The sequence below is a fragment of the Vanacampus margaritifer genome, chromosome 2 (genome assembly GCF_051991255.1).
Source record: "Vanacampus margaritifer isolate UIUO_Vmar chromosome 2, RoL_Vmar_1.0, whole genome shotgun sequence".
NCBI classification, from domain to species: Eukaryota; Metazoa; Chordata; class Actinopteri; order Syngnathiformes; family Syngnathidae; genus Vanacampus; species Vanacampus margaritifer.
The window spans coordinates 4,505,672-4,516,006 of NC_135433.1; the positions used below are offsets into that span (position 1 = coordinate 4,505,672).

The following is a 10,335-nucleotide window of genomic DNA, read 5'->3' on the forward strand; positions in this document are numbered from 1 at the left end:
GCCAATCTTCACATAATCAATTAACCCCGCCTACTGTGGCTTCTGATTGGTCGTTGCAGCCGCCGTTCGTCACGCTACCAGGAAGTGGGGCTCAACTCAAAAAGTAGCGCTAAAATGGCGCAGTCTGTCCTTTGCACGAGTTTAACGCACATAGCTACGAGATGCTCAAAGACAGCAGCGCACGTGCTACATTTAGCCAGGTTGCAACAGTGCTTATTTTAGTGTGTTTGTTGGAGCACACGGTCGACTGTTATCGTCTAAAGAAGGCAGACCGAAGAAAGTACGTCCCGGAAGGATTCCGGCGGGGTAAGATTGTGTTTGGCAAAGTTCCTCAATGGGATCCTCCAGTGCTGGATGAAGAAGCCCAGAAGGCAAACTCTTCAGTGGAGGATGAAGACGCTTATCAAGCTGATTCTGCTGGTAGGAAAATGATTTAGTTTTTTTAAATAGGCACATTTTCTAGCTTGACTCAAATGTGTTTTTTTTTAATGTAAAATTGTGTTTAGGAGGCTGGGGGATAAACCCTGTGCCACTTCAACAACCCTCAACGCAGGAGTCCTCATGGAGACGCATGACTTCTCTGCAGTGTGGAGATAACCACATGAAGCTCAGTGTGAAGAGACCAGGGCTTGGCCACATGATGGTGCAGCAAGGTTGTCAAGCTTTGGCGAAAGAAAGGAAAAACTTGTCATATCATTTGAGTTAATTTTTTTCCTACTTTTTTTTTTTTCAGCACCCAATGCACCTCCATTGCCTCTGCCCCTTGTTCCCTTAAACTGTGGCTACACCATGCATCGAAATCCCTTTGGATTCCTCATGTATGTTCCCTATGGTGGTTGTTACATGCTTAACCAGGTAATGCGCACTAATGAGGTCACAATGTATACATACAAATGAGAATTGGGGCACGCCTAGTGGGAAGCACGTTTTCACGGCTAGAAAGTTATCGTGTTTAATAGTCGTTTTATATTTGAGGAAAAAGTTTCAAATTTTGAGGGAGTTGTACATAAGGTGTAAATATATACATTAGAGGTTGGTTAAGATTTATGCAAACACATTGTAATTAGTTTAAACAAATTAGAGTAACTTGTATTTTCCAATGAGTTTTAATTTTGACAATTATGTATTTGTGAACAAAAAGGTTTTCTCAATTAGATACATTTTGTCGGAATGATCATGAGTAACTTTTTAGTTGTAATTGTATGAGAAGTATTTTCTAAGGGGGAAGTTAGTATAGTAGGGTTTTTTTGTGTCATTTTTTAAAGTAGGTTTAATTTAATGAGGAAATATAGTTTGAGTAAAAAAAAAATGTTGAGATTAAAGTTGAAACAATAGTTGGCTTTTTTTTGTATTTAAATTATTATTTTTGTAACAAAAGTGACTGAGACTTCTCATTGTAATTTTGAGAGAATGGTTTGATTTAAATCATTGCTGGGTCACATTTTCTAGATTAAAATTTTATGAGTAGTCTTTTTTTTTTCTTTTAAGTTATGTGAATAGTCACTTGGATAATTATTTATTTGAGGGGATAAACTGTGATTAAGTTATAAATTTCCTACAAAAGTATGAAAAAACGTTCTAAAACCTGGACTGTCTCTAATCTGCAGTTTAATTTTTGTAATATGGTTAAAATCTAACCTAAAACTAAAGTTGTTAAATGCATTTTTTTTTCTTGGTTTGGCTGCCTGTAATACTATTTTGTAGTCTACTTAGTGATGCAAAAGTGTAAATCTTTCTTATTTCCCTTAAGGCTGAAAATTATGCGCTTCCAATGTATTGGCATGGAGTTCCAGTCATCCTCATGTGCACCAAACAAACGGCAACTGATGCCCCGAAGGTAACCAGCCCACCCCAATCTGCTCCAATTGCCACCAAGGGGCCTGATGTTCGACATATCCCCATGAGGCCCCCAGTTTCCCCATTGAACATTTGGTCACCACTTGAGCCCCATAGCCAGGCCCAACCTCCCCTCTTGGGCCCCAGGACCCCAAGTGACCCCAGGACCCAATCTCCTCATTCCGTGCCTCCTCCCAAGTGGCCCTTCGTCCGCAAGTGGCCACCTATGTCCCAAAGTCCAGTCTCCCATCCTGGGCTTCACAAGCCCCCAGTGCCTCATGACCCCTTGTACAATTTTGAGCCGCAAGCACCCCAGAACCCTTTTATGTCCCACTACCCCGTCATGCCACGTATGCCCTACATGCAAAGTCTGCCTCGGCCGTACCAGGTTCCTCATGCGATGGCCCAGTACCCATATTTCAACCCCTCCCTCTGGCCCCTCCCAGGACATCAGCCACGAGCTGGGAAACCGGACCAAAGCAATCCTAAACCAGCAGCCCACTCCAAATTTCCCCATTTTCCTACTTCTGTCCCCGTAGAGCAACCACCAGCCACCGCAGCACCGGCCACAACTGCAGCACCAGATACGGACACGACCCCGATGCCTTACAATCCATTGTACCCGTTTCCCCCCGAGCTAATGCACTATATCACCTACGAGGAATTACTTGCTGCAATGTATGCCAATCAGTGAAAATGGCTCAAATAAATTATTCAAAACGAGCTCTGTCTCATTATCATTCTCTTTTGTAGCAAATGTCATGGTTGCTGCCGAACTTCAAAATGTATTGAATTTATTTGTTTGTAAGGCATTCATAATTGCTTTTATGTATCATATTTGAAGTGCAAAATGAGAATATATATTATGAATAGTATACAGTTCCCAACTCCTAACCATGAGGTAATTGTTTTTTTTTGTTGAACCTAAGTTGATGTTTTATACTGTAATGCTAATATTCAATGAAATTGGAGCACATTGAATTCATATGGAAAATCAGTCCCCGTGTCATTTTGGTTTTGAGTAAACAAAGTACTTTGGCAAGTTGCCATGGTTATTAAAAAAAAAAGATTTTTTGGGTTTCATTTCAATATACTAAATGTTTGGAAAGATGGCATGGTACTGAATTATTGATATAGCATTGAAGGGATACTTTCCTCATTGAGCCATTTAAGCAGTAAAAAGGTAATATTTTTTCCAGAATTAATTGGTAACTTATTTTTTCATGTATAATTAATACTTTTAAAAACTTTTTTTTTCCACTTGCTGTCCACTGAAGATTACATGAGTGCTGAGGCAACGTATAACGACCAATCACGGCTTACCTGGTGCACGGTTAATGTCATCTTTCAGTCTACAGCAAGTGGCAAAATTAATTTTTAAAGGTATTAATTTCTCATGAAAAATGTCCAAAAAATCTTACTCTTGAAAATGCCTCAAAGTTAAGTACACCTTTTTTTTGTGACCAGTGTTGGCTTTTTTTTTTTTTTTTTTTATTCACACAAACAATATACAAAATAAGGGAGAAGATTGAATACAAACATTGTATACAATACAAACATTCATCCTACATCCTGTAAATCAATCTGGAGAAATCCATGCGTAATGACGTCGGGCGTGCGCGTTAAAACGAGCTGCGCATGCGCACTTCGAGTGTTCACATCAACTTACACTTCAGCCATTAATTGTAGCCCCACCGATCTCACAGCGTACTTTACTTTACTTTTACTTATACGAGCGACGCCGGCTCCAGAGACTGTAAACAGAACTGTGCACGCTCGGGGAAGATGAGCTCGCACGCACGCTCCGACGTTTGATCGGTGTTTCCTCTGGAGGAGCAGGTAGGATGGATTTGCGCATGCGCATTAAAAAACGGCCGTTTGGCTTCTACTTTTCTAGAAAATCATTTGTTATGAGTACTTTTGCCACCTCTGGGTGTGCTGTGTTGCTCATCTAGAGTACACTACATAATACAATCAGTAAGCACACACTTTCCAGTTTTAAAATGGTCAAAAAGGTGTGTGGTAGTGTGGGCAGCAGGCGTAAAACGACCAATGGGATTGTTAGCGCTTAATGAGCTCACCTGTTCTGCTCTTAATGAGCACAGGTGTGAGCACGCCTTTTTCTTTCTTTCTTTAAGAGATGCCCTTCAGTTATATTGTCTCACAGTCGAGTGTTTCCACCACTTGGTTAGTGTCCTCGAGTATGGCGGCGGACGCGCCAATGCAACTTGACTCACGTCGTGCCGTCGTGGTTTTCTTGCTTCTGTGCGCCCTTGTTCCGAGTTTCAGCTGTTTTCCGCAGAAGACTCTTGGTAAAATCCCCCCATGGCAATTAGCAAGCAAGGCGCTCAAAATAAGCAAGGGTACGATTCTCTTCAATGGGAAAGAGCTGAACTCCTTGTCAGAATCTGAAGTTTCAGGTAAGCCTTCCACCTTCCGTTAATATGCTAAGCTAATTGACTAAAACCGGTGGTGGGCTTTCGTTTGGTACCTTAGCTTCACTATTTATCAAATTACATGATTAAAAACATAATACATTTAAATAAAATTAATAAGGACCATGAGATATCTTGATTGGTTTATTTTTGTGCAAAATCATTACGCATGTGTGTTGTTAATGTAACAATAAACTGGTTATCTGTAGTTCAAACAAAAGTTGACCTTTGAAGAGGAATAAAATAAATTTTGTCCTCTTTGCGTGTTCCAAAAATGAGGATAGGTTTGATGCAAGAAAAATACACCTTTTGCAAAAATGATTTAATAAAAACAGAGAGTCTCTGGACAAATAACTGCCTCTAATTCATCACTTAATCATCGTGGGATTCAGAGCGTCAAATGTGTCCTTCTACGTGTACAATAGCTTCTTATAGTTAAAAAGACCTCCTCCTTTTCATTTGTAGACTAAACATACTCTCTGGTACTTTTCCGTGAGCAGATGGCGTAAACAAGGTCAGGTGGATGTTTTTGAGGCAGAAGGTGTTATATAGTTGAAGGATTTTCCCATAGCAAAATCTCACAAACAAGTTGAACCAAATTTACAGTGGCCGTGACTGATGAAGAAAGTAAAGTGTGTGTGTGTGTATGTTTTTGAGACAAATTCTGGTTCAAGGGCTAAATGTGCTTTCGCACAAAACGCTGAGAAGGAACTTTTTTAGACTAAATAATATGACCCAGCTTAAGGCCAGACCATACGAGGTCGACATCATCTGCTCTGCTCAGGACACAAAATATGTCTTATAGGTTACAGGGATGTGATTTTTCCGCTAATTCGCGGAATTCCGCTTTTTTTATCTCCCCCCCCCCCCCCCCAAAAAAAAACTTTTTTTTTTTTTTTTGTAGTTCATTGTGTATGCACATGACTCCGACAGATAACATCTTCTGCTATAACAAAGACATTTGTGGTATGCTCTAATATGAGTTACTTTTCATTTGGTCATGATACAATTATTTGTTCATGAAATTTGAACTCTTCAACATTATTTATGTGTTAACTTAGTAATCACATTAGTTAGATATGATGATATTCTCAGTGATAGTTTTTAAAAGCAAAGACAGTCCAATGTTTTTGAATGTGACGGATTTTGAGTTGACTAAATGTTAAAAATAAAAACTAAACTAAAAAATGTTGCCATTTTATATGGGATAGGTCAATATACATTGAAAATTTATGCTGTTGTTTTGTCTATTTCTTTGTCATGTGAGTGAGTGCATTGAAAGTACTTAAAAACACGGAAAACCCATAAGCTCCGGGGGGCTTTGCCCCCCGTGTCCCCCCACCAGGGCACTGCCCTGGACCTAGCTGGGTGCCAGCGGCCCCCAGACCCCCGGCTGAATTTTCAGATAATTTCACTTTGGTCAAATCACATCCCTGAGGTTAATATGAAGAATTAAAATGTTCATAATGTGTAACAATAGTTGATATATGGAATTAGGTATTAAAAATGTTCTAATATCTTTCACCTTCTTGCCATGTTTTAACGTGATCAGCTTCATCTTCCACTCTACTATACATTGTGTCCTTTCTCTCTAGGAATGTGGGAGCAGGGATCGCAGTCTGACGAGCTTCTGGAAGTTGAAGCAGCATGGCGGCTCACGGATCACTCACTGCAATGTGGTCCCACGAAGATGAAATTAAAGGTCACGGGACGTGGAGCTGCAAACTTGGAGCTCAACCTGGGTAGCGCCACTGTTATCTTAATATTTTAGTACTAGAGCTAACTTTTTTTTGCAGGACAATTTTTTATTTTTTTTTACAGTAGGAAGTTTTTTTTTTCTTCTTTACAATGTGTTCTGTGCTCCTCCACTTGTCCAAACTGTTCTATATGAGTTAAGAAGAAAAATCCACCTGTTTTTAATCAATCATGGGGCGGCCATTTTGTCTTGTACATTCACTCGCTGCCGACTGAAAATGACATCAGTGCCAAAGGGCTCAGGCAACCACCAATCGCCTGTTTTCTGACATTTGTAAGCTGAGCACTGATGTCATTTTCAGTTGACAGCATTGCAAGTGGCAAAATGTGAGATGGCTGGAAAAAGAGCACAATAGTCTTTACTCTTTTACCATAAACGCAGTATTAATCAGAATGTTTAGAGTAGTGGGGGTGCGTGGGACATTTGGTAAATCAAATTGACTTCCCTTTTTAAAGACCATGTCAAGTAAAATGAGTCTTGTAAATTTGACACCACTGGTTGGTGTTTTGAACCCTGCCAAATTTGTATGATTTACTCATTCACTGCCATTGATGTCAAAAATTCATTTGAACTATTTCTTAGTTTCACATTTTTGTTCCACTTTTGTTAACAAGAGTGTGAAATCCTAGATTTTTTTTTTTTATTGTACACTTTGAACAGGTATAAAATTTGTGATTAATCGTGAGTTAACCATTTCTTTCCCACTTTTTTTTAAGAGTATGAAAACCTAGAAATTTTTTTACTGTACATTTAGAACAGATATAAAATTCCTGATTAATCTTGAGCCATCTAGTGAAGTCATGCGCTTAATCACAATTAAAAAATGTAATTGTCTGATGCCCCTAATTTTTAAGAATCTTTTTTTAATTGGTGGCATCAGGTGATTCATTTTTTAAAATGTTTTAATTAATCACATGACTTAACTAGTTGGCTCAAGATTAATCAGGAATTTTATATCTGTTCTAAATGTACAGTAAAAAAATTTCTAGGTTTTCATACTCTTAAAAAAAAAAAAGTGGGAAAGAAATAGTTCTAATGAATTTTTGATGTTTATAGCCGTGAATGAATTAAAGGGTTAGTCAACCCCAAACATTTTTTTGACTGTTTTATTCAGCCCCACTTGTCTAAATGTGGAATATGAGTTGAGCAGCAAAATCCAGCCAATTAAATCAATCTCAAGGGGCGGCCATTTTGCCACTTGTTGCTGACTTAAGAGGACATCAAAGTTACTCAGGTCTCCGCTAACAACCAATCACAGCTAATCTTCAGAAAACAAGTGAGCTGTGATTGGTCACTGCCTGAGCCCTGAGCAAAATTGATGTCCTCTTCAGTTGACAACGGGTAGCAAAATGGCCGCCCCCTGAGATGGATAGGAACGGCTGGATTTTGCTTCATAACGCAGATTCCAAAAGTAATATTAAGCCGACTGTCATGTTTATAAAAGTGATGTCAGAACATATTATCGTCAAGAAATGTTTAAGGTTGACTTCCACTTTAAGAAACCACTAAAAGTTTAGCGCAATAGTAGTCTGAACGTCGGCCATTTATCACAATTATAAACATTAACTTATACTGCCATATTTCATGATAAATGGCGTTAGTCCACTGTAGTTCTTGTCCCCCAAAAAAATAAATTTATTTTATTGGCAGAGTGTTGTTCTCTCTTTTTCAGGCTCTGGACGTTCCCTACCTTTAAACCAGCTGCCGGAATCTTGCGGCCATTTGCTCCATCAGAATTCTTTTGGCCTGGTCTTGGTTGTTTCGTATGGTGGCTGCAATGTGATACTCGAGGTATTCTCATTTTCATCCCCTTAAATTGGGCTTCACGATGCTCGCGTTCCTTTTCCATCTCGTTTCAGAACGGCTATCGCGTGCTGCCAATGATCTTCCTGGAGACTTCAGTAACACTCGTCTGCCCCGCGTTTCCCGCTTCGCCACCCCAGCATCCCGTCCCTCAAATTCCGCCCAATGTGGACCGGTCCAAGCGCGACGCGGACGACGCCTCTGGCCACGATCAGTTCCGCCAATACCAGCACTATCACAACTATTTAAAATACTTGTACTACTTGCACATCATCAACAATCCCCAATTGTATCCTCACGTACACCGTACTTTGTACCCCGTGTACCAAAACCCGGATCCCGTTTCTCGCGCCTATCCGTATCTCCCAGTGCATTATCCACTCTACGCACACCATCGACAGAACCCTGCCGCCCCCTATTGCCACCCACCTGGAGCACTTTGTCCTTTGCCTCATTACTATCTACATCCTCGTCATCAAGCGCTCCCAAATAAAGAACTATTGCTGGATCCGACGATAAAACAGAAACCTGACACTTTTACGGAAAAGCCGACTCCTATCACCACCGCCAACCCGACCTTCCCCACGACTACTGAAAAACCTTTTCACCGCGCCATGCCTACGACAACAACCGCCACTACGACTACAACTAAACGACGGTGTCGACCCAGAACCCAATCACAGAATGCCGACTTCACTCCTTACGCCGAAAGCCCCTTTGCGCATGAAATCTCGTACAACGAAGGCACTCTGATTGCGGGCGACCCAAAAAGCGCACCTCCTGCTGGATACGAAGCTGGGCCGCTCCTGAGCTACCAGTACTGGCAACAGGAGCCCTGGTTTAGTCAAGAAGAGGATGAAGACATTCCTTTTGATTGGGATGATCTGGAATCATAGATGGTAAGTGCCACTTTTTATTTTTTACATATGCTTGTCTTGTGTGCAGTATCGTAACACTTGTATCTCTCTTTCAGCAATTGGCCTTCTGATGTACTGGCATTCAATAAATGTTTTAAGTACAAGTTGGTCTGAAAGTATGTTTTTCAAACTAGTCATTGACTTCAAGAAATCTCAAGACCTCCTTTTCAGTGTCTGTAAAGGCTTATTTAATGGGTTTAGATTTTTGCAATGCCATATCAGGGTACTGGTGATGGCAAAAAGGAAAATTTATAGTAACCCAGTGGCAGGTCATGCATTCGGTACTTGAGACCTCCTTAAGGGTTGAGTAATATGTTCCGTGTGTTCCCGCCAGTCAAAACACTTTAGAATATTTTTTTTAAAGGGAAGTACCCCCTCCCCCCCAAAAAATCTAGAAGTCTAAATATGGTATTGATGTCATCTTAAGTTGACAGCAAGTACTGTAGCAAAATGGCCGCCCCCTGAGATGGATGGATAACTGAGTTTTGCTGCTTAATTTTTATTCCACAAACATAAATATTTAGACTAGTGAGGGTGCTTTAAAACACAAAATTATAGACAATTTTTCATTGGACTTCCCTTGAATACACAATTACCAAAGTACAAAAGCATACAGCTCGCCTCACAACTGTAAAAGCAGTTCAGTATCAATATTATTTCTATAAAAACATTGAATTCATCATAAATCCACAGATGGTGTATTGTGGCATGTTTTGCTAGTCGAACTTGGCTGTCACACATTTTGCTCAGTTCATTGAGACAATGGAATACTGCTGTTGTAGGCCCAGTGAGGCAAATTTGAAAAATCAGTGCTAATGTGAATGAAACACTTGTTTTCGCTACCAATTTTCATGAGCTGAGCTAGCATGCCCATGTATTTTCAGTATTGCTGACAAACCTGTTAAGCACTCATTTGTTTAAAAAAAAAAAAAAAAAAAAAAAAAAACTTTAGTAGTTCAGCGTGACATGGAAAAGTTCTGGCTGCTCTTTACAGTATGAGCTGTTCAAATTATCTACAATTTCAGCAGGCAGATGCTAAAGCAAAAAGCATTTAGCTGAAAGCATTAGGCCTAATGAGTTGGGCATTGACCAGAGCAGCTTGCCAAAAATCGACATTTTTATTACCCATTACTCTTCTTTCAACGCTGAAGATGTTTGCCTTCGTTTTGTTTCGCAGTGTTGAATTTTTTAGGCTTTAATATTGTTTGAAACATTTCCCCCTTTTTTATTTTTATTTTTTTACTTGCATTCCTAAAGAGAAAAGTCTTGAGCCATATCAAATTTGGGTAAAAACAAAAAAGTCCATTCTGTTTGAAATGGTGTAAAGCCCTTTTCACACTGCAATTAGCAGGGCACAGTTTGCAAACTCATTCATTATGTGTGTGGTGAAGGGCAGGGATCACGGAATGGCGTGTTAATTCTTCTCAAACTGGCAAATCTATTCCAGAGACGGACCGGAGTGATTTAGTGTTACTTTGGCGGACTTATTTACAAATAACGTCATGATTAAACTATCCAAGTTCCGCCAAGCCATTAGTTGTTCTCTGCCGCTTGTGGCCCTCTTAAACCACGCGACTCTTTCACACTG

General features: G+C 40.0%; 2 protein-coding genes across 2 annotated transcripts; both read left to right on the forward strand.

Moving 5' to 3' along the window:
• Positions 1-54: 54 nt before the first annotated feature.
• Positions 55-2,559, forward strand: LOC144043506 (uncharacterized). The gene is made up of 4 exons (XM_077557210.1): positions 55-420; positions 507-653; positions 734-855; positions 1,751-2,559. Exons 1-4 carry the CDS (start codon positions 162-164, stop codon positions 2,528-2,530), a joined length of 1,308 nt encoding a protein of 435 aa, XP_077413336.1. The 5' UTR covers positions 55-161; the 3' UTR covers positions 2,531-2,559.
• Positions 2,560-3,936: 1,377 nt separating this feature from the next.
• On the forward strand, positions 3,937-8,851 carry LOC144042666 (uncharacterized). The gene is made up of 5 exons (XM_077555538.1): positions 3,937-4,256; positions 5,867-6,013; positions 7,700-7,818; positions 7,887-8,729; positions 8,804-8,851. The coding sequence occupies exons 1-4, from the start codon at positions 3,977-3,979 to the stop codon at positions 8,724-8,726; spliced, it is 1,386 nt and encodes a 461-aa protein (XP_077411664.1). The 5' UTR covers positions 3,937-3,976; the 3' UTR covers positions 8,727-8,729; positions 8,804-8,851.
• Positions 8,852-10,335: the final 1,484 nt, after the last annotated feature.